At 25.3% G+C, this 25,014-nt stretch overlaps 3 protein-coding genes across 7 annotated transcripts; 2 read left to right on the forward strand and 1 right to left on the reverse strand.

Annotated features, from left to right (window-relative positions):
* Positions 1-2,641: 2,641 nt before the first annotated feature.
* Positions 2,642-4,666, reverse strand: LOC114128716 (uncharacterized). The gene is made up of 2 exons (XM_050197585.1): positions 4,547-4,666; positions 2,642-4,471 (listed from the first exon to the last, which is right to left on the reverse strand). Exon 2 carries the CDS (start codon positions 4,086-4,088, stop codon positions 3,288-3,290), a length of 801 nt encoding a protein of 266 aa, XP_050053542.1. The 5' UTR covers positions 4,089-4,471; positions 4,547-4,666; the 3' UTR covers positions 2,642-3,287.
* Positions 4,667-7,512: 2,846 nt separating this feature from the next.
* Positions 7,513-10,337, forward strand: LOC114128712 (adenine phosphoribosyltransferase-like). 4 transcript variants are annotated; one of them, XM_027993288.2, is made up of 5 exons: positions 7,513-7,652; positions 8,173-8,308; positions 8,952-9,189; positions 9,270-9,348; positions 10,014-10,337. In XM_027993288.2, the coding sequence occupies exons 2-5, from the start codon at positions 8,214-8,216 to the stop codon at positions 10,148-10,150; spliced, it is 549 nt and encodes a 182-aa protein (XP_027849089.2). In that variant the 5' UTR covers positions 7,513-7,652; positions 8,173-8,213; the 3' UTR covers positions 10,151-10,337. The 4 variants fall into 4 exon arrangements, with proteins under 4 accessions (XP_027849089.2, XP_050053506.1, XP_027849087.2 ...); XM_050197549.1 differs by lacking the exon at positions 7,513-7,652 and adding an exon at positions 7,712-8,076; XM_027993286.2 differs by lacking the exon at positions 7,513-7,652 and adding an exon at positions 7,713-8,097.
* A 5,177-nt stretch (positions 10,338-15,514) lies between these two features.
* On the forward strand, positions 15,515-18,527 carry LOC114128728 (adenine phosphoribosyltransferase-like). Of its 2 annotated transcripts, none has more exons than XM_050197240.1 (5): positions 15,515-15,712; positions 15,805-15,943; positions 16,493-16,730; positions 17,564-17,642; positions 18,323-18,527. In XM_050197240.1, exons 2-5 carry the CDS (start codon positions 15,852-15,854, stop codon positions 18,457-18,459), a joined length of 546 nt encoding a protein of 181 aa, XP_050053197.1. In that variant the 5' UTR covers positions 15,515-15,712; positions 15,805-15,851; the 3' UTR covers positions 18,460-18,527. The 2 variants fall into 2 exon arrangements, with proteins under 2 accessions (XP_050053197.1, XP_027849106.1); XM_027993305.2 differs by having other exon boundaries at positions 15,516-15,732.
* The last annotated feature ends 6,487 nt before the right edge of the window (positions 18,528-25,014 follow it).

The following is a 25,014-nucleotide window of genomic DNA, read 5'->3' on the forward strand; positions in this document are numbered from 1 at the left end:
TTTCCAGTAATCCAGTGGGTAGTGAAAATGGTGGTTTATGTTTAAATAACCTGAATACCCCAAAATTTAAGTTTTTTATAATTATTGTAACTTGTAAGCCAAATTTATGGAAAATCTTATATTAAATGTTCAACTCTTAGCTGCTTTTACAACATTTTTTATAAATTTTAACTACGAAATAATTTACAAATATTCATGATTTTGACGAATTTTTGTCAGTATATGAACTTCAAAGTTTAAACGCTTATAAAAAAAAAAATTGTGACTAACGATTTAACTACAGTAAGAACAACTCATAAGGGACCTTGTATTAAATGTTCAAGTTTTTTTGAGCAGCCAAAATTTTTAATTGACTCTTTGAAAATTCTAAAATTTCAGTTGTCTACAAATAACTCAAGAAAATCCAAAATATTTTTAAAATTTAACTATGCATAGATACTACTATTATAAACATTTAGTGAAAATGTCAAGTAAGTATTTACATTTATTTGTTTTTGAGTTTCAACCATAATCATATAAATCAAAAAAAAAAAAATCGATTTTCTTGCGTCAACTACCAACTAGAATATTTTTACTTTTGACCTGTAAAATGCACCAAGGATATTCACTTTGCCATCGGACCCCCCACCCCCGAGGTTTGTAATTGAAGTATTATTTCGAAAGGTTTGCAGTACACAAAAAAAAAAACACATCATTGTAAAATCAATACATTCATCACTTAGTTCAGAATCTAAAAGTTAGAAATTTGTTCGTCAGCAATAAGACGCATCATTCAGTAAATTAAGTGGTTACGATCGTATAATTTGCTCAATATGCAAAGGCGGATATTATTCTTAAATTTTTTTATACAAAACATTATCAAGCCACACCAGACGATTGAAGCGTCTAAAAATATGTGTCTACAATGTTTACATGGATATGACAAAAATGTTAAGCTCTCCCACGAATGTAAACAATTATCCGCCAATGCTTAGTTGCAAAGGTAGTGTAACTGTGAGAGTATCTTAAAGAGTATAAAGAGATTAATGGAACTTTGAAGTTCACTTGAAATAAGACTATAAAGGTCCCCACACACGTGTAATTATTAATAACTATTTAATCATTTATTCATCACTCTTAAGGTCCCCCCACACTACTGGTGACGGTAAAATTCTATTGTCTCGGCAATGGCGGTAAAATTGCGTCCGGACTCATTTTAACGCTACCGCCACCGCTGCAATGTGTGGGGACCTTAAGAGTGATGAATAAATGATTAAATAGTTATTAATAATTACACGCCAATGATAAAAAAACACATTTATCAATTAACATTTAATATACCTATTAATTAAAAATTAAAACAATAAAAAAGTATATAATGGCTATTGGCTATATAGCTATAACAATAATTATTATAATAGCTCAAGTTTCTCAACACTTAATTGTTTCTGGAAAATAAAAATGTATTTTTTTATTTTTGTATAAATTTAGATTTCATTATATTATTACACGATTTTTTGTGAAAAAGGATTGGTACTGATTATTGCTGTAGAAACTAGAACCGTATATTATTAATTTATTCATATAGATTACAGACTCCAACGTTGTTTATAATCTTTTAAAAGCTTATGGAAATGAAATCGAAACGTAAAACCATCGATTAATATTATTTTTCTTACTTATACTACTGAATACTGATAAATCCATTTTGGAACAAATTCAAGTTATGTATTATAAACCACCTTTATATACTCTGATAGATTTATAATTACGAGTTGGAAACTTTAGAGTGACGACTGAAAAACTATAAATCGTAAGCAATACGATAATAATAATTGTATAGACAATAGACGTATTACTGGTTAGATTACAGCGTCTATAAGAATATTAGCTACCTATACTAATCTAATTATTAGGGCAGAGGACTTGCAGCATTTGCATATTTGTTCTGCACAATCACAAGAATTAGGTACTAATTATTAATCAAATGATGGGAAAAACCAAATATTGATAAAATACTGTAGACGTATTTTACCTAGCAATAAAATACAACCAGGACGAAATTTACCGAACCCAATTCATAAAAACATACAATTTTTATTTTTACAATATTTTTTTTAAATATTAAAAAAATCTACGCAATCTTAGAATTTTTAAATCATATATATTACTTAATTATTTTATATTTATTTGTTAAACATTTTTTTTGTCTGTTATTTTTATATTTTTTACTATCATTGCTATATCTATTTATTTCCAAGTGTCAATAATTATTTATTATTCTATAATTTTTTATTAAATGTCCTATATGCTCGTTGATTATTATAAATAAATACCTATTTTTTAACTATAATTTTATCGGTTTTTGGGGGAGGTCTAATATACACATATAGAAATATTAACCTATATATTTATAAAGAAATTTTATAAAAATTACTTTTCGAAAAGACTTTAAATACAAATATAGATATCGTTTTTAATCTTACCTGTTTAAAATAGTTATATAATGTAGCCATGTAGGTATTCTTTGGAGAGTAGCAACTGGGAAACTTTTCAACTCACGCCTCTTAATTCCTTCCCTAAAATTTACTTATTGTACACATTGTATATTGTACAGGTTGTAATTTTTCGTATTTAAAAAAAAAAGTAAAATGTAAGTGTGTTCTTTAAAATATGTTGTTTAATAAAATATAACGAGTAAACATACAAAAATATAGAATGGTCAATCATTTTTATTCTAACCGCATCAACAACTTATATCGTTCTATTTTTCCTTTTAATTAGTTAATTGCAAATTATTATTTAATTAAAACATCAAATGGCGGGTAATAACATTGAAGAGTGAAAAATGGCAATTGAAAAGATTATTATATTATATTTATTTAATTTAAACATAAATCACAACATAAAATGACATGCAACATAGAAATTTAAATAAAATACAAAATGAAGAAATATTTAAATAGGAGGTTATACGTACAGATAGAGAAGAAAATATTTACAAATTACGAAAATATCATTTACGTAATTAATATAATATAATAATGTAAAATATAATATAAAACATCAAAATATTTTAATATTTGCATTTACAATAAAAATACAATTTGATAACATTAATATTTAATAGGTTATTTATTTAGATAAGTATAAATATATAATAATTATAATAATTAGTATAAGTTGATCAGTACTGTTATGTATATTTAATTAATGAATGTATAAATCATCAATTCTTATTTGAGGTCTTTGAACCTCATACAAAAAGATGAATCACTATATGGATAATGCAATATTATATATATTTTTTAATAGTAAGAGCAGCAATAACACCACTGACCACTACAAAGTGTATTAGCATGCACGGAATGAAAATGATGTGATCTGCATCTTTTGTCACGTTCTTCAACTTTTGACCAACATTCTGCCCTCTTACATCCGTCCAAGCAATTAGTAGGTTTTGTTGAATTTGTCGGACTCTTAAAAATCTCCATTAAAGATCTTTTGAATTTTTTGGGATATTCCTGATCTACTTTCTCACAGGGTGTGTTAGGTGGTGAATTTATCGTTCGCACAGATCTTAAGATATTTTCATTTTCGTCCATATATACTGTGTTTATGCGTGTTGGACGCACATCGGTCATATTATTTGTGTATTCAAGTTCAGCTATATATGTTATTCTCGAGTATTCATTAAGTAATCTAGTAAGTTTTTGATCAAAATTACTATTAGACAACCTTGACTTACAGTCTTGGTTAAGTGGAATTAAATTCAGCGAATGATTTGATCCCCCGAGGGAATGCGCTACTATTTGTTCTTTATAATCACCTCCGGTTTGGACATGTAAATCGTTATCGTCATTTTTTGTTTTATTGCGTAATGCGAATGTTTCATCTGTGATTTCCACGCAAACATATCTTGTCCTACCACGAGAATCTATTAGAAATTCGTTTTCGATTTTGAAATGGAAAAGTGCATCAGATATAGGTAAACTAACTCTCGATAATCCAGGTATTGTTGAATATGGGATTGATTTAGGACATTGATAAGCAAAACTGCGATGTACTTCAAAGCCAGTAATTAATAGAATAATTGTTAATTGAAACATGTCTGTAGGTGACTTATATACTAATATGTTATAATAGATTGATTATATTATATAGAAACAATAATTCCAGAATGGGTCGAAAATTATTCGATTGTAATTGTTTTAATGCTCATAAGTTTATTTGGAATTACAATTAACACGTAAACAATTAAAATATTAAAAATGCAATCATGAGCTTGCCTTGTATTGTTGTACTTATTGTGAACTCCAGCTAGTTGCTTGAAGATTTTTTTTCTATTAAATTAAGTTCTGCAGTTTTTCTTCAAAATTGAAGTACTTCTGGATCAAAATCGGTTACAAAATTTAATTCTTTTTTGTTTGCATTCGGAGTTAATTTTTCTTATCTTGATATTCCAGCTTCAGTGCTTGAAAAGTTGTCAGAACTAAATGAAATAATACGCAATTTGTATGATATTAAATTAATAATTGAACATTTTATTAAACTATTAAATGCGCACCACTACTATCGTGACGACTGACGAACAACGAAAATACTATGTTATTACACGTGTATCAATTTTTTATTGTGTTACAATATAATGGCTCATATTTATTGAGTATGTATTATTTATACATATAAAATAGAATATGTAACCTTTTAATATGACCAGTAATTATGATTTGGTGTTATTTTTATACTATACAAAAGTAATTTATTTGTGATATGATGTTTTATCGGAGACGCTAGTTAATAAGATAAATTGCATTATTAATTTAAACAGAAAATAAACAGAAAACTTGTTTTGTTCGATTTAGATTTTAGAACAATAATAATTTATGTACCATTATGTTTTACATAGTTAATGCATTACTTTTATTACTAATGTAGGTACCTATTTAACTACTTATTTGGATAGTTCTATAGAATTTAGTAGATACGTATTATATTTTATCTATAACAACGTTTTATAACATTACTCGCGGTGTAATAGTGTAGGTATACTGTGTATTGTATAACAAGGAATGGCATAGCTAGGAATTACCAAGGGTTGGGGTTTATCTTTTTGCACATCACTAAAATATATTGTCTCGGTATGGTAAAACTGTAAATGCACCACCGAGTTGTATGTTAATTGAATAATACATCATTTTTGATTAGCCGAATAATTATACCTATTATGTGAATGTTATTATTATTATTATTATTACTGTACATACTACATAGTACACACTTATCAACTTATATATAATATATATATATAGGTACTTATTATATACTCCTATTTTTTTTTTTGGCCAATGGTGAGGGGTTGTACTCCCTTACTACCACCACTGGTAACAAGTGTAATTATACATATTATTATGGTTTCATTTATTAAATTTTTGTGGGGGACCTTATGCTTCAATTATTTTTTTGGATAATTTAAGCAATTTTGATCTTTCAAGTTTGTAATCGAAAGGCGTAGTGTCTTTCAGTGTTCAATGCAAGAATTACGAGTATTTTGACATTCCTTGTCTCTCTGACCAAATACTAATTTTAACACCTCTCGTATATACTCTTCTGAAGCCAATCTAAAGCCAGCCTTGGAACGTTCGACTCGGATCATATATTTTTTAGATATATCACGTGTACAATAACCAAGTATTCATGGCTTAAAGTAATATGAACTTTTGAATTATTCATATTATTTTAAATTCTAAGCGGAGCATAAATATATTAATTTTACAATGATATATATATTTTTTCTGGCAGTTGTTACTTTTTGATACAATAGAAATGCTTAAATTTTTTCATTGAAAGTGGTTTCTGATAGAAAATTATGTATAGTTTGTTCTATTAGGGGTGAAAATAGAGATGAATAGCCGTAAATACTTTATATTTTAATCAAATATTTGTATTAGCATTTTTATATACATGATGAGACAATTTTTAAGATATTTGGATTCTTTTAGGCTATTTATAGATACTTGACATTGTTTTATTTTTTTTTTCTATTGATGTCAATGATAATTTTTTGGTTAATCAAAAACCTTAGTTGTAAGTGATAAGTTGTTCATATTATATTTTAATTATATACAATTTAAGAATATTATTCATGGGTATACTTGCAACTTTTAATATATATTATTTTATTTTATTGACATACTGACATTTTTAAAGCAATGTTTTCAGTATAGTGAATAAATTATTTTAACGAACCAAATTAAAATAGCACCATTGGCTGATTTGACCGACGAATAGCGATAGTTTTTGCTAAGAAATAAGAATCCGTTTTTTGTAATTATAAATTGTAATGATTTGTAGTACATTAATACATTATAGGTACATAATATGTATATTGCAGTGATTTACTCTGATTTACTTGACACGTCTTATGGGCTATGAGTGGTTACTGTATCGCAAAACAGTTACCTACTTCGCCTCTTTTTTACATACTACAGTCCACACATTTAATATTATTGTTAATAAATTGTTACCTATATAAGTAATACAATTGAAAATGATTTTTTATTTTATTTTAAATAATTATCTTGTGATTATTGTAATAAATTTATTTTAAAAATTACAATATTAAGAGTATGAAAAAAAATCTAGTTATTACAATCAATTTAAATTAAAAAAAGTAGGTCAGCGCATTTCGGTGGTGGATGTTTGTCCATCGTCCCTTCGGCCCTCGGACAGGATAGTGTAATTTTACTATATGTCTATATAGGTATTCGATTTGAATGCAATATTATTGCATTCAATAAAAAACGATTCTTAGCAGACGAAGGGATCTTTTTTATTTAATTTTATTCGTTTCCATGGTGATAAACAAAGCCGTAATTATTTTATACTACATACGTGAAGTTGTTTATTTCGAATATCATTTCGAAAATCGAAAAATGACCTCTCTAAAGTACAAGCTCAAGAACATTACCTTTCAGAAAATATGCTACATTAGTACTTTTGAGTAAGTTTAAGGGGAGAAAAAGTGTTTACAGAATAAAAAAAAAATAAACATCGTTGTAAAACTAATATATTCCTCGCTCCGCTCAGAATCTAAAATTACAATACTAGGTAAATAAAAGTAATTACCTATGCATATTGTATAATAATAACAATAATTTACCAAGAAATTTAATGCGAAAAATTGCAATTCTTTTCCTAAGTCAGTTTTTTGAAATCGGAAATTCGTGGAGAACAGCTTAGGTATGTGTAATGTGTTCTCAAGATGAGAGTCTGTTAATTTTAAATTTATATAATAAAGTCGTAATAAAATCAATTATTAGTCCGATTGGGTACCTGCCCGAATGCCCCGATAAAATATTTCATATTTGTGCAATAAATAATCATTTAACTATAATGTGCTGACGGGGTCCAGACTTTTGCCTTTCGCGGAACACCAGTAGTTGTTGTCGACCACTGTTCTACAGGTTATTTCTTTTTCTTTAATAGCATGGCCTATTCTACATGTGATACAATTTACATTTAAACTGATAACGTGATAAGGGTTCAAGAAGGTTTGCGCCATTTACGGTTCACCATGCAGGGCCAGACGTTATGTTTGTGGATTGTAGATAAAGTATCTACAGTCGCCGGTTTTAACACAACAAACGTTAAACAATAAAAAATATTATCAGGTTTATACTTTAGTTCTTATTCAATAATTCATCATTTTTAAATAACCGAATCGTCAATTTAATTAGTTAATAGGCGCACAAAGTTGAATCATCTGTTATTACTGATATCTTAATATATCGCTGAATTACGCTGTTCTACTTTATTTTATAACTTATAAGATAATATTATGATTGTTTTGACTTTTAAATGCTACGAATTACAATTCAATTGAATTTTGAGATAAAATTCCAAAATATTAATCACGTATACCATTAATAATTGCGTAGTTATTTTCGTAGTGATATTGTAATTTGTAATCATTAACTACAATAATACAATACTACATTATTATTGAGTTTGATTTGCAGTTGTATTATTATATTTAAATTTAAATTTCATCAATTCCTTTTAAATTCAAATATCAATAAATACTACTCCGATAGTGTGAGTTGTACTGTGTTCTAGGTAGTTTTGTATAACTATTTAATCAACTTTAATACTAATCATTTGATTTTTAATATTTATTAAATGTTATTTTAGTTATAAATTTTAAATATTCAAATCTACATAATATACAAATCATGACATCAACTAATACATTGGAGGATAACATCAAAATGTTGGAACAATACATAGAATATTTTCCAGACTTTCCTAAACCAGGAATCTTATATAAGTAACTACATTTAATTTTTAAGTATATATTTCAATTACATGTAAGCTTATTAAAAATATATCAGATATATTAATGCATTAATTTGTCAATCATATCTATAGCCAAAATTTGATTCTGGTTATGTTCATTTCTGAAAAAAATAATATTGTAAATATATTATTGTAAATTTGATTTATTTCTAAACTCTACTCTCAATTTAAAGGACAAGTTATATACTTTATTGTTTATTTAAAGTTAAGCTCTACAAGAATTAAAAAAAAAACTTTGTATATTCATAAATATTAAAGTTGATAGTCCTCATAATGAGAAGAATTCAGAAATAAAAAGGTTTTTTTATTTCATAAGTTACTTTGTTTTGTTTTTATAATCGTATTATAATTTTATGACTGTAAAAAATAGTAAAGATGTTTTGTTGTTTCTTTATGAATTTGAAATTTGAAATCTGAAAGTTGAAACAGTACAATAGTACATAAATTGTACTTATGAGCAAATTTTTTGAATAGCACTGTTGAAAATTTATAAACTTACAAAATATTGTAAAAATGATAAAACCACAATTAAGAAATGTAACTATCTTAACATTGAGCGTAATTTAAATATTTTAAGTATTATAATTTATAAAGAATATATTTTTATTTTGTAGGGATGTATTATCAGTATTAAGTCACAGTGATGGAATAAAATTGTTGGAGGTAATATTGAAACAAATATCCATTAAACTGCGTGGTAAAGTTGACTGTGTAGCCATGTTGGAGACTCGTGGTTTTATTTTTGCTCCAATACTTTCTTTACACCTTAATGTACCATGCATACCTGTCAGTAAAAAGGGAAATTTACCAGGCCCCGTTATTGAATTGCCATATATTTTGGAATATGGAGAAGTAATTAATTGTTAATATATATTTGTATTAAATTAATTTGTTTGAAATATATTAAAATATTTTTATATACTTACATTCAGGATATTTTGACAGTGCAATTAAATAGTATTACAAAAGGACAGAAGATATTCATAGTAGATGACTTTCTTGCAACTGGAGGTATATAACTTTTTATTTAATACAATTTTTATTTGTTTAAACTGTAATAAGTAAAGGTATACCAAAAATTACAATAGCACCATCTTAATTTGTGGATATAATACGTTTAAATTGATTTATTGACAGTACATAATTAGTATTATAGGTACTATTAAAATACTATTTAAAATTAAAAATTAAAATTGATTATATTTAATATATGAACAGTTATTAAAATTATTTTAGTACATATTTTTTTCTTTTCTTTTTTTTTAACAATATTTAATGACTAAAATATATTGTTATGTATAATTTAATATTATTATTAAAATATTCAGATATTAAATAAATAAATAATGGATAACTTTTTCAATCAAAGGAAAGGTACAATTCACCTCAAAATATTTTTAGTATATTTAAATATACTTAATATATATAATGCCATAATGGTACATAAATACATAATATAGGTACTATAATTATCATACACAGTTTTAAAATATTTAACTTAATTATTTTAGAACTCCATAATTTATTATTTTCTAATAGGGCTTCTTCATTAAACTTATCTTAAATTTTTAAGTAATAAAAGAAATTTTATATCATATTTCACATGTTGTTTATTTAAAAAAAAAATTACAGTGTTAGTATTGAGCTAAATTCAATTATTTTTTATTTTTAAACAGGCACATTAGAAGCCGCTTCAAGATTAATTGAAAAAGCAGGCGGAGAAGTTGTACAAGGATTGGTATTAATGGAAAAGTTGGAATTAGAAGGACGTAAAAGATTAAATTTTCCAATGATATCATTATTATCTGAATAATTGTTTGCTGTCAAAAATATACTAATTTTTATATTTTAACAATAATTTATTAATTATAGTTATTAATAAATCATTATTGTTTAAAAAAAAAATGTATTTGTGATGTTTATATTCCATAATATTGTTGTTTAATGATTGTATAATTTATTTGTCTAAAATATCTATTAAATAAAAATATTTTTTCACATTGATGGATTATAATTTAAGACTTACCTACTTATTTTATGTTTATAGTATTTTCTGTGTCCAATAAACTGTTTGTTGAGTTACAAATTTGGTGATAACTGATAACTATACATGTTTTATTGTTAAAAAATGTATTCAGTGCTCTTATATTGAATATTATATTAAATGTTAATAGTTAATAGTAAGGATTAAAATATTTAATTACAAATCATTAATCATTACAATTAAAAGCAAAAACTTATGATTCAGATTAAAATTTAGGATTAAAATATATTACAAACATTTGGTTATATTATTGGTTATGATTCTATCTAATTTACTTATAAGATATACTAAAAATTGTAAGTAAATAATTGTGAGGCGATGTTGATTTTATTAAATGTAAAATAATAAATAGTTTATTATTTTATAAGTAATTTTGTATAAATAATCCAGTTTGACAAGTTTTTGCAGAATAAATTAAATTTCATATATTCTGTTATAGTGTAATAAATGTAAAACTAAGAAGAATTCTAAACAAGAATATATCATATACTAAGACAAGTTAACAAAAACAGGTAATAAAAAAATATGTTTTGTGACATGTTATGATTTATTTAGTTATATTTTTTTATGAAATTGACATTTAAACATTTTGACTAAATCTAAGTAGCTTGGATGAGTGTGGTGACAGTGTTACCGTATGGAATGTTTGGTAAAATATTGTTGTATGTTATGTCCATGTATAAAAAAAGCATAACATATTTTTAGCTTAACAAATTATTTAAATACTTATAAATAATAAAAGATAACTAAACAAATATTCGTTTGAAACACATTTTGTCGTGTATATGTATCAAAGTATAAACTCTGAAATACTTGAAATTTAAAGTAAATTTTGTTGTTCAAAAATGTACAATTCTTAAAAAATAATAATAAAATAAAAATTCAATTTTTTCTTCAATAATGCTTTTGTTTTTATTATCTTAAATTTATAATCATTTTAAGTTTTAATTTTACTTAATACCCAACAGAACCTTGAAAGTTATTTTTTCTTAAATAATAAAATAATTTAAAATTTTGTTTTAAAAATATCAATGGAAATATATCAATGTATGTGATTAATTTAAATGTTTACTAAATATTTCAAAGTTCTAACTTTTTTTAAATATTCTAAAACAATATTTTTCAGTTATATCTTTTATTTTTTTGAATGATAAATACACATTTTTAATGTCATATTCTGAAACAAAATATTTTTTTGAGTATTTGATACATACACAATAACAATTATATTTTAAATGCGTAATTATTTTATACAAACACTTAAGTATTTAAAGTATTTATAGATTAGCTATAGGTGGAGTAGTTGTACAGCTGTGGTACTCCGCAAAATGTTGGTCCACTTTACTGTAATTTCGTTCATATAAATATTAAATACCTTCATACTACCCAATAAGCTACTTGTTCAAAATGTTTTGTTTATAGATTGAAATATTCTATTTCAGTATATGAAATTAAAAATGTATGGTATTATTCAGAAAATCATAAATATAAAAGATATTTATTTTTTCAAAAATATCTTTAAATAACATTCAATTATGAAAATAATATTTTATAATTTATAATAATTAAATTTTTTGGAATAATGAAGCACTTATTTACTTAAATACCTGATAGATATCAGGGGAGTTATAGACGATTTTTATTATTTTGAAAAATGCTATTAATATTATTATTTTTTTTTAAGTTACAATTTTTTAAAAAAATTAGTATTTTAATGAAAATATTTTGTAAATTTAATTCTGCACTTTTTAGATTCTATGCGGAATGATAAATGTCTTGATTTTATTGTAATGTGTTTTTATTTTTGTGTATAAGCACAATAATAGTTGTCAATAAAATGTGAGTGGTTTTAAATTTTAATTGTATCTAGTTAGTACTTTAGAGGTCAAATTTAAAAATTCTTATACTTATTTTTAAAGTTGGGAAAAATTATCAGAAAATTAAAGCAAAATGGAAATTCAAATAAATTTTTTTTTTTTGGATGTAGGTAATTCGAAAACGAATACCGCGCGTAGATACTTAAAATTGTCATTAAATATTTATATTATTGTTTTATATTTACAATAAAAAAATAATAATATACATATAGGTATTGATTAATTTTAAGCTATTTATGGTCTTATAAATAAGTAAGTATAAGAAGTACCTATATAGAAACTTTCTATTTTTTTTTTTAGTTTCAATTTAAAAATTTCGAAAATCTACAATCACAATATGTTTTTTAAGTGTTTAAATTTAAAGTTAGAATTTTAAAATATTCATAAAAATTAAAAAATTATTAAATTATTTTTTAGAAATTCGTAAAAATGGTTTTTATGTCTAAAATTTAAAACTTTTCATAAATGAATAAAAAAAATCTTCCTAGAAGACAAATCAATTTTTATGAGTATTTCAAGTTCAAATATTTACGATATTCGATAAGTATTACCCTAAAATTATTTATCCTCAAACAATTTTGAATTTTTTATACTTCTGTACCTAAAATAATAATATAACAGATACTTGAAATATATTACCATTATCATTTTATTATACAATATACAATTTTAAAAATTTTTTAACTGCATTTATTGATTATAGGTAAGCATTGGAAATTTTCGTTTTCGTTTTTTAAAAATATTGATAAAAAAATATCCACTTTGTTAAAATTCTTGAAAACTTAATACAAAATCCCACAAAACTTATTCTTATATCCGTATAAAAATATTATAAATACACAAGGAAATTTTTTATTTTACATGCATTTGAAGTTAGAAGCATAAAAATTGTCAACATTTCTAAAAATAACATACTATTATGTAGTTAAAAATGTTTAAAGACTTTTCCTACTGTACCTATTTAAGTTTTGAAAATTTAATTCAAGATTTTTTATAAATAGTCAATATTGGAACCATAAAATATTGACAAAATTACTTATTTAAATGATACTAGGTATAACGAAAATATGTTAAATATTATATTATAATTTATAAATAATTATTCATAAGAATTTAAACTTTTATGGATTTTTTATTATTATAAATTTTATTATACACAATAACATTTTTGATTATTGTGTTTTAAAGGGGGAAATGTAGTTATTAATTTTTCGTAATTAAGTTTGCGCATGTTTATGATGCTATAAATATTTTAATCCGATTGATAATGTTAAAAGAATGATCCATTCATACCTATGACCTATCAATAATATAATAGAAATACCTAAAGGATTGATATAATATTATAATACATTATTTTACTCATCAGTCATCATATTCATTTTAGTTTTAAGAAATTTTGTAATCAAAATATTGGTTTTTAGTTTTTTTTACACAATTTAAAGATTGTAATTTGTACCTAATATATTTTATTTTATATTCTCTGTAATCAGCTCCTACAGTAATAAATGGATTGATAGACTAATGATTTTCAATTAATGCTTTTCAATTGATTAGCTGATTGGTTGTCTAAAATTTAGTGTAGTGCACACACAAAAATGTGGTCAAAGTTCTAACTATAGGAAATAGTCTCTTTACAGCGTCTATACCAGCGGTTCCCAACCTTTTTAATTGTGCGGAACTGCGGACTACCAATTTTGTAAAAAAAAACTTTGAGGCCCACTAATAGCACACCTATATTACCTATATTTTGAATTCATATGCATATAATATATAATATTTAATATTATATAGTTCACGGCTCAGACAGCCCAGTCCCAGTGGCCAGTACCATGCTGCATTGCTGCTCGCGGTCCATACCGCTGGTCTATACCATTAGACGAATGAGCCTCGTGGCCTCGTCTGTAGTTTAGTTGTCATAATATGGTTTTATAATTTAAAAGATTATATTATTTTGATTGGCGTTATGTACATGTAAGTTTAGCTTTCGCTGTAGTCAATTGTGTGGTATAACACATGATTTTAATTGTTTCAATACGGAATACGGATATCTAAACAGTAAAAATTATCAAATGATTTTGTGAAATAATTAATACCTAATTAACGATAAACGTTATAAAAAAGGGGGCAAAGTAGGTAACGACTAACAACTGTTCGGATGTACTACAGTTCTTTATGTAGGTATTGAGTTAATATAATGTTAGTGTTAAATTTGAATTCAATGATAAATCATTGCATATTTGCATGCATACCTACTAACCTACTTACAATAATAGGTACTGAGTGAATTATGGTCTGATAGTCACTTCATCACTTAAATTAAATAATATGTTTTTTTGGCATTGCTAATAAAAATATTATTTTACTTATTTAGATACTTTTAGTATCACGGAAAGTTTATTTAATTTTTGTGTTTATAATTTATTATTATTAAACATTGAATCAATATTGTTGTTGTGTAGACCGACGGGATTAATAAAAAAATTAAAGTTTAAAATTAATGTAAAATGTATGAAAATATTAGTGTGTACTGCATATAAAATATTAAAAAAATATAATAATATTCGTAAAAGTTTCAAGTCCCTATGAATAATATTTTTAAGCTATAACAATAAAGCAATTTTTTTATGATTTTAATTCTGTTTTAAAAAGAGCTACATATTTTTTAAATTAAGCCATGTATGCCTATAGAAAACGATAATAGAAACATTTGGTAAAAATGTAGTATAATCTACCTATACAGTTATTTGGTAATATTTTTTCTCAATTATTTAGAAAACGTAAAATAAATTCTGGGGATTTTTAATTTTACTTCACCAATAAAGTACCAATTGCATTCATTTTCTACCAGAAAATATATCGTAGTTGAACATCAAAAGCATTTTTTTTACTATAAAACGTGAATATACACATAGGTACACGTGAAAAAAATTATGTTGTTTTAAGATCCACACGTTTATAGCTTCGCTCAGAAATTAAATTTGTTAATATCTATTATTATTATTAATTATTTTTATTCCAATTGGAACGAATTTTCAGTTTTAAACGGGTAATTGGTATAAATACAAAAAAAAATCCAGTAAATCGCGCGGAATTCTTTGAGAATCTATGGGTAATGGGTATCAGAATGACTCGTCACTCGTGTGATATAACATGCAGCTGTGAGGAGTATACCGGCCAGTAGACTGTCTACGAAATTTGTCATCGTGTTGCTAACTGTGATTGGACTCTTATCAGTTATCAACGAGTTGTATTATTTATTCAATTTAATTTATTTGTTTTTAAATGTTTCTGAAAGGCGAAGACGGCAAGACCACTTTAACAGTGATTGATATGCAATTTATCGGTCTCATGACGTGTTGTCATCATTTAAATCCATTAAGATAACGTCGACACAGGCGGTAGCAAGTTGATTGTGAAAACTAACGTTCATTTAGTGATCGACTTTGAGTGGGTAGGTACTGTCAGCAACAGGTAATTTTCTCTCGGTTTTAACATTTGTAATTGGTAATGATATTTTGACCGATTCGTTTTACGTTTTTATAGTATTGGGTTATTCGTGTGTTGAGGGTTTTTCACCGGAGTTAATCAATATGTCTACTACTAGCATTGAAGATGATGCACTCGTATTAAAGAGTTACATCAAGTCATATCCAGACTTCCCTCTGCCTGGAATATTGTTTAGGTGAGTATCTATTTTTTTGATTGAGTAATGAGTAATGATGAAATTCATTATAGTATATTTTATGTTTTTGGGTCTCGGTAATTAAAATAATCTTTTCAAGTGGATAATCTACCAATATTATCTACCAACCTTGAATTAGAAAGAAATAATTATTAATATGTTAATTTTAAATTAAAATATTTAATAAGTAGATAGGTACCAATTATAAGATCAGAGTAAATAATATGATTTAATTAGAGAGTACATAATTTGTTACTGAAAACTAATTATTATTATTATTTTTTTTTGAAAAGAATTAGTGAAAAATACATTATTGATCAATATACATTTTAATATTATCTAATGTATAAAAGTATACAACTTTAATTACTGGTTATAATATAATTCAATTTTTTAAATTGTTGGTTAAATATTAAAATGCCAACTCTTGTAAATGTATCATCTAAGTTTTTTATCGTATTAGGTATTATCTTTTAATAAATCATTTATAGTTTTAATAGTGAGTTAATCTTTAATAATTTAATTTTAACTATGCAATTATATTTACAGAGATATATTCAATGTCTTCCAAAATACTGATGGATTAAAATTGTTGGATAATATTTTGAAAAAGTATGCTACTGAAATTGCTGGTACAGTTGATTGTGTTGCAATGTTGGAAGCTCGAGGATTTTTGTTGGGCACTTTAATGGCATTGCATTTAAACGTTCCATGCGTTCCAGTTAGAAAGAAGGGAAAGTTACCTGGAAAAGTAGCTCAACTAGAGTATAGTTTGGAATATGCTAAAGTAATTATAGATTGTATTTTGTTTATATATGAAATATGAAAATTTAAGTTTACCTAATTTATTCAATTAACATTTAATTTAAAATTCAAAATTTATTCAAATGCTTGCTGTGACAAATATTATATGCTAAATACTAATACATATTTATTTTTAAATTGAAAAAATATAATATGCCTAATTGGTATTGATAATTACTTAGATCAATTTCAGATTAATTGTCTTATAAATAGTGAGAGTTACAATTTTTATAAACTTTTTCTACAATATAAGCATTAAGCAAGCATAATATTTTAGTTATCATTTTAATTTAAAAGTTTAAAAATATAACAACTAAATTTGTCTGTTTTAAAATACAAGTATTTAACAAAAAATTATACATTGTTTACTAAAAAATAATAGTAGCTTAATTTAAATCTTTCTTAATGTTCTAATCTGTATTACAATTGAAATATTTACAGAAAACCGTATCACAAATATTTTACCAAATATTACATACTATATTTATTAAAAATGAAATAAAGATGGATTCTTAGAAAATATTATATTGTATGAATTATTTGTTAATCTCAAAATATTTAGTTAAAATTTTTGTTTATAACTTAATGTAGTGTTTTTATTAATAAGATAATTATTCTTATTAACTAAATAAAAGGTGATAATACATTTATTGATAATTGTTAATTATTATCAAGTAACTATTGTTTTGAAGTATCAAAAAAGTATATTATTTATTTTGTTACTTGTTAATTTAATTTAATTAAAAGTATATTAATCTATAAATTATTATTTTTTAATCAAGCAAATACTTAGTTTAAAATTAATTTTGTTTATAGGATGTTTTAGAAGTTCAGTTAGATGTTTTAAAAGAAGGAAAAAGGGTTCTGGTCATTGATGATTTGTTAGCAACAGGAGGTATGTTATTAAATTAAATAACTTATTATTAAGGCTCAGAAGTCATAGCATTAAAAAGTAGTGTATAAGTATTTTTAGCGCCTTAATACCCATTTAAAAACATCAAAAATAGACATGTATGCGAAATAAAATTGTCAACTACATTTTTAAAAATTTTTTTTTTTATCGAATGTGTTAATAGGTATCTAGTAATTATAATTATAGGTATTTGGTCAGACTCTGGAATGAAAAGATGATGAATTCGGTAATTACAGTACCATGTGTCTGACATATTATAAACAACCAATAAATGGAATAAATTCATAACAACTAATAATATACTTATTATTTAAAAAAATCAAAATACCCATATGTTTTTGTTTGTATGTTAATATACTTTTATTGGAGTTTTTTTATTTTCTTTATTATTCAAATATATGCTTATAGTGAGCAATAGAAACTGTAAATATACATATATTTGCAAAATTAAATTAATTATATAATACCAAGAAATTGTATCTTATTTTCAATGTTCTATGACTTACCAAAAATAATGTACTTTTGCTAGAACTTCTGAGTCCTTCTTATTATTTATTTTTTATTTTATCTGTGATGGATTGTTAAATGCTCAAATTATTTTAAATTGTAATGCATTATAAATAAATTATAAATTTTGCTAATTTTACATCAATATTTTTAAGGTACTCTTGATGCTTCTATTCAACTTTTGAGGAAAACTGGGGCAGAAGTAGTTCAAGCAGTGGTTATTATGGAACTAGTTGATTTAGAAGCTCGCAAAAAAATTGACATTCCAATTAAATCATTTATTCAATACTAAATAATATTATATTATATTACATTATAAGTAAATAATTTTTTTAATTACACAAATTTTTTTAAAAATAATTATTTTAAATTTCTATGATGAGAGGCTGAGCTTTCCCTGTACCTTATCAATCACTGCCTGTGTTAATGTTTTTATTTGATTAATTACATTAACTTTTTATTAATTTTATTGTGTATGGAAAATAACAATATACTTTTATACTTAATGGTCAACAGTTTTAAGAATCTACAAATAATTTTTAATCATAACAAAATAATGTAGAACATGTATTTTTGATATTATCTAAAAATTGCTGCAAGAACAATTTGTAACGTAACATTATATTCAACTTTAAATTTCAAGTTATTTAAATTGACATTTTAAGTTTTTTTTTTTTTAACTACAAAATAATTTGCCAATTTTGTGTTTTTTTAAAATTTGGTTTGTTACTTTTACGCCTATCATAAAGTTATGATTATTTTCATTACCTTTAAATTGTTTTGATATGTATAGTCCGTTCAAAATAAGAAACGTAGACGGCGGCCGACTACTGTGCATGGGCCTCACTACGCTTATCGAGCTAACATACCGTTGCAATAGTCGCATAGTGGGAGAAATGCATCTGTCCACTGCCGACAAAAACTAGTCGCTGCCGTCTATGTTACTTATTTTGAACGGACTATAGTGTAAGATGTACCATGCCGTTCAACCATCAATGATATAATATGATTATGATAGAATTAGTGGTTGGAAATTAATAGATTATATATAATGGATGAATTAAAATTAAAATAACTATTAAATAAAAAAATACAAGTTTATATAAAGTTAATGTTCTAGCATAAAAACTTCTAAAACAATAATTAATGATGGTATGAGGATACTTAGAACTCACCTATGGTTCATCTAAGTATATGGAAATAAACCATAATGACAGAAAAAATAATATTGCACTGCTATGTTGAAATCTCTGTTGTGAATGTGAACATAATTGGATAGATAACGTTTCCATGTCAACAGCATGTATTTTATCATTAAAAAAAAAGAAAATTGTGTATATAAGTATACAATTTACACCTTTATTTTAATTATTAACTATCTATCGGACTAAATTTAAGCTTAAAACTTGCTCTGTGATATGTTTTTAAATTTATAAAAAAATATATGACGATTGAATAAGTAGTGATGGCGGTGATGGTGTAAAATGGGGTATGTGGATGTGTGTTTAGACGCGGATCCAAGGAGGGGGGATGGTTCGAAGGGCGCAATCGTCCCCCCCATCGGCCCCATCCCTATAATTGTGTATGGTATGTTGGGACTCATATATAAATATAATATATTAGGCGTTTCTATTATTTTTATAGATCATAACAGCTAGAGTATTATGAAATGAGAAAAATAAGAATATTATATATTATCGTGTACTTAGTGACTATAGTATGTGTTATATCTATTTTCATTGATAAGTTCCATCATCGATCAACGTTAATGATAAATAATTTTCGAAATACATGGTTTTAATCAATGTTTCTACGGTAAAATCATGAAAATAAAATATATTTGACAAATCAATAACAATGTATACAGACGTATTATTGTTGTATGATTGGTACCATGTCGATTGTCGTCTACAATAACTATTTCCCGAGAAAAATATCATATAGTTTCGCTAGAAATAGACGAAAACGAAAACCAAAGACAATTTTGCCTAACCTCCCCCATGAAACATTACTGGATCCGCCCCTGTGCAGTGTGGTGGTTTTCGACTACGATCTCTGTTGAAACTGTTAAAAAGGAAGTTTAAACTGTTTAAAGTATATTGCTACACTGTTTAAAATTTGGTTAAAAAGTTTAATCAATTCAGTCAGTAATTAATAGGTATATAATGTTGTTTTAACAATTTAAAAAAACATGTGTTATATTTGTTCCCAACGCAGTTATAATTTGTCCATTTGTACCTAGGTATATGTAATAATTAAATTAAATATTTTATTAACTTGGTTTTTAACATTTATTTTCATGTTCGGAAAAGTACCTATTAATACTATAAAACATCGATCTTGAGAAATTAAATTCCTTTGATAAATTTTAAATAGTTTTAGTTGGAAGTTCAGCGGAAGTCATTGTGATGGGAATTGTTAGAAATATTTGACATGCTATTATTATTTATTACATCGTAAAAATTTGATGTAAAATCTTTCTCTATCTTAGAGTATAAAAAATTGCCAATTTTTTAATTTTAGATTAGGAGGTATATAAGTGTTCAATAAAATTCAAGGATGAAATACTAAAAAACTGAATTTTTCTACTACGAGAATAAAAATAATAAACTACATTTTTCTTTGTGATCGTTATTTATTATCTACCCACTCATTTTATACATAGATTTTTATCATCTATTATTCGCAGAAAATCGATTTTAAAACGATCACTAGATGGCAAGTTTAAGGTTGTTATTTTGTTTTAACTTTTTTTTTGTCTTTTACAGATATGTTTAATGTTTATTTATTTTTAATCGATTTTACTAGAATGTATGGACTTAGCAATTGTGCATAATGTAGGTTAAAACAAAAAATCAAAAATAACGGCAACCAGCACATTAATAAATGTACTCAAATGAATCGTCGAAATGCTTGTTACAATTGGATTCAGGCTATCTACATGTAGTGCAAAAATACATGTTTTGTACATTACAAAAGTTTATCATCTTGTCTTTGCATTTGTTTTTCTATGATGTAACGATAAAATTCAGGGTATTTACTTCATTAATTTAAATAAATTAGTGCGATAAAGGTGTACTCATTGCACATTAATATTAATTTAACACTAAAAACCGCAACGTTTTTACATAATATATTAGTATAGTTTCTTCAGAACTGTCTTACTTGTGTCTAGTGTCAAGTATAATAATGCCGCATAGTCCATCGTGTTTCGGGAAGACGATCGTAATTTTTTTTAGATCGAAGGAGATGTCTTTTTTATTCTCGAGATATTTATATTTATTTTATCTGTCGAATATATTCATTCTAAGGACAAACCTCCGAATCAAACGATAAGTGTTTTTCAATGTAAAATTATCTACTATAGATGGCTATTCGACGAACAAAGTCAAGGTGGGTTTCCACTGGACCGTTCCCGTGTACGTGCACGTTTATTAACACGCACGTACGTACTACGTACGGTTGTACATTCACGTCCTTCATGAAAAATACTCTGGTAAGCACGGTAACTGGTACCTAAGCGCTTAATTTTAGTGTTAAGGCGGGTTTCCACTACAGACGTGTAGGTACGTAGTGTACGTTCATAAAAATTCTTTTCTGTAGTTGGTTGATATACCAGAAAGTTTATACGTTCTTACCACACGTATAACCACGATACCATGAAGTTGTATCTAGTTTAACTATTTCCGTGTGTTTAACGGTTGAATTTGAGCGTTAGCAGCAGTAACCAATTTTAAAATCTTAAAAATGTGTTATAATGTTATTATAATATTAAATTGTATTGTTTTAAAAGTTAATTCAAGTGTACTTATACTATAGATTATAGAGTCGAGCCAAATTCTAGTAAGTTAATTTACCGCTAAAATTAAGCGCTTACCAGTTACCGTGCTTACCAGAGTATTTTTCATGAGGGACGTGTATGAACTACCGTACGTATGTGCGTGTTAATAAGCGTGCACGTACACGGGAACAATCCAGTGGAAACTGGAAACCCATTTTTAAATACACGGAAATAGTTGAACTTGATTCAACTTCATGGTATCGTGGTTATACATGTGGTAAGAATGTATAAACTTTCTGGTATACCAAAAGCTTACCATGTAGGTATACCAACCATCACAGAAGAGTATTTTTATGAACGTACACGTACACGTATGAACCCGCCTTTTTTTTTATCATAGGTTACCGAAGATGGTATAAATAATATATTTTGCTTACAATAGATTGGGGAACAAAATGAACATTTTTATTTGATTATTATTGGTTTAATATATTTCATACTTATTATTGATAAACTCACGTTGGGATTCCCAGTAATCGTAATTCATAATTAAGATTTAAAATATAAAACATTTTTTCAATATAAATACTATGTGAATATTATACTTTTATAGTCTTTAAAAAAAGTTATAATAAGTGTTAAATATAATAGTTGAATGTGAATTTGTTGTCTTTTCATTTGTATATTTATCTTCTCTTTTAATAAACATGTCATCTAAACTCTTAAAAGAAGTAAAAAGGTCTAGAGAAACTAATTTTTCTTTTATCGAAAAGGAATTAATGTTAAAGCATGCAATAGAAAATAAGCATATATTAGAAAGTAAGGAATCCAGTGCGATATCGTGAAAAGAAAAAAACAAATGTTGGTCTTAAGTTGCTGATCATTATGATTGTACTTCAACAGGCTGTGTAAGTAAATTATTATTTTATAATTAATTTAAAAAATGTTGTGGAGATTTTGAATGTAAAACTGTTTTATTACTTGCGATTCAGTACCTAATTTTCAATAATCCCCTCTGAAAAAAAAATTGATACGCCATTGACTGTAACCAATAATTTATACCAAACTATTGAAATAACAAAATAATATGTCGTAACTACGCTAACTTCGTCCTACGAGACATGGTGATAGACAATAGTGGAATTTTGCCTTAATAGTCTACACAACTATTTGCAGTAGTTAATTGTAATAACTTGAATTGAAAATGCGGATATTTAGTTTAATATAATGTTGTGTGTTATTATTTAAGATCCATTATTTAAAATCGTAACAAAAGTACTTATTGTGGTAATGCTCTACGAATTTCAAGTTTTCTTACTCGGATAGTGGGCAGATGGACGGAATGAAATGCCTACCTGAAAATATATTATAATTTATAATAATTATATAATGGTGTACAGACGAACGTGACATGACTCAATTCTCGAGTTTAGGAGTGTAGTAGTTCTAACTTGTTCATGTGAGTCAGCAAAAAGATTTTTACTTTTTGAACGACAGTGTGTTTGGGAACGGATTTCCGGGTAATTTATAATCCTTGTACTCGTTACATTAATACATATACTATAGATCCTAGGGTTATTTTCATCGCCTATGGGTGTCGAGAACACGGACAAAACCGATGTAGATCTACTTGTCATGCGCTGTGGCCTTCTAAATCATTTGTTTTCTCTGCGTAAATACGACAAGAAACAGTATCTTGTAAGTTGTATAGGTACCTAATTAAAAAAAAAATGCAAAACTATTGTTTAATATTGTCCACTGACTAAAGATTAGGAAACAGAACTTTTTGATTAAAGAATTTTGAATAACAATACATTTCTGAACCCAAAGGCTAGTTTAGTGCACTAAATTTAAAAATATACTTATACACGAAACTTGGGATTCACGGAGAAATACCAGTATTGCATTGCACACATTGCTACTAATATCTTTCATATAATATAACTACTATTAAAATTCGAAAAATGATAAGTTATGTGACGGGGGTGTCAATATTATGTATCGTGTTAGGTATTAATAATACTTACGCAAATTGTTTGATTTTAATGATTTTGAGCGGAGCTATGAATGTATTGATTTTTTCATGTTTCTAATTTTCTATTTTATGTACAAGTACACGATAAATTGTCGATAAAATACTCCGATTTTCAAAAATGAGGTAGGATTTGAATAGAAAATTGGATCTAGTTTGCACTTTAAGTAGATCAAACTTAAAAATTCCTAGTATTTATTTTTAAATAGTTATTGGGACAAACAAAACAAACAGTTAAGGAAATTGGGAATTTTCTCGCCGTAAATCCAATTTTTGATAAAATTGATTTTCCAAATGTTTATATTATCGTATTTTATTTATGATAAAAAGTTTAAATTTTTTTATAAATACTGATTTAATTAATGATTGTATTGTAAAAATTCTTAAAAATTGAATTCAATATTCTTCATAATGTAGTCCATATTTAAACCATAATATCTATAAAGAGCCGTACCTATCTTTTTATATTATTGTTTGAGTCATTATTATGTATCTATTGAATAATTAACGATGTATGACGATATATTATTTTCCATGAATAACACTATAAATTATTACTAATTATTATTATTTAAGTTATAACTTTACTATGCCGAGATCAGTGACATGATCAAAATTGTCACATCAGGATGATATTTTGTTTCTAATTCTTATAAATATTAATTTTTGTTTGAAAAAATTAACGAAATACTTTCATATTTTATAATTGAACAAGAAAAATAAATTTAACATAAAAACTAAGAAAATATTAAATAAGACATAAATGTTATAAATATAACATTAAATTAGCTGATTTATAGTGGTAATTTCGAATATATAGCACTTAGATGACAGAACTAATTGAACATAATATATTGTGTAAATAAACTTATAAGTTATAATGTTCATTGTTCGTATATAGTAAAAACCAATTTCTAATGATTAGAAAAAAATCTTGGATTTTAATGAAAATTTATATAATTCATTATATTATTAATAATGATAATAATTATAAAATCATATAAATATGCCTATATCGAAAAATTTTTGCCTAG

The sequence above is a fragment of the Aphis gossypii genome, chromosome 1 (genome assembly GCF_020184175.1).
Source record: "Aphis gossypii isolate Hap1 chromosome 1, ASM2018417v2, whole genome shotgun sequence".
Taxonomy (NCBI): domain Eukaryota; kingdom Metazoa; phylum Arthropoda; class Insecta; order Hemiptera; family Aphididae; genus Aphis; species Aphis gossypii.

Bases quoted from the DNA above. Each gene is read 5' to 3' on its own strand.
- LOC114128716 (XM_050197585.1), bottom strand. From the start codon at position 4,088: ATGTTTCAATTAACAATTATTCTATTAATTACTGGCTTTGAAGTACAT.
- LOC114128712 (XM_027993288.2), top strand. From the start codon at position 8,214: ATGACATCAACTAATACATTGGAGGATAACATCAAAATGTTGGAACAA. The intron at 9,190-9,269 runs GTAATTAATTGT...ACTTACATTCAG, and splicing joins ATATTTTGGAATATGGAGAA to GATATTTTGACAGTGCAATT. The intron at 9,349-10,013 runs GTATATAACTTT...ATTTTTAAACAG, and splicing joins TGACTTTCTTGCAACTGGAG to GCACATTAGAAGCCGCTTCA.
- LOC114128728 (XM_050197240.1), top strand. From the start codon at position 15,852: ATGTCTACTACTAGCATTGAAGATGATGCACTCGTATTAAAGAGTTAC. The intron at 15,944-16,492 runs GTGAGTATCTAT...TTATATTTACAG, and splicing joins CTGCCTGGAATATTGTTTAG to AGATATATTCAATGTCTTCC. The intron at 17,643-18,322 runs GTATGTTATTAA...AATATTTTTAAG, and splicing joins TGATTTGTTAGCAACAGGAG to GTACTCTTGATGCTTCTATT.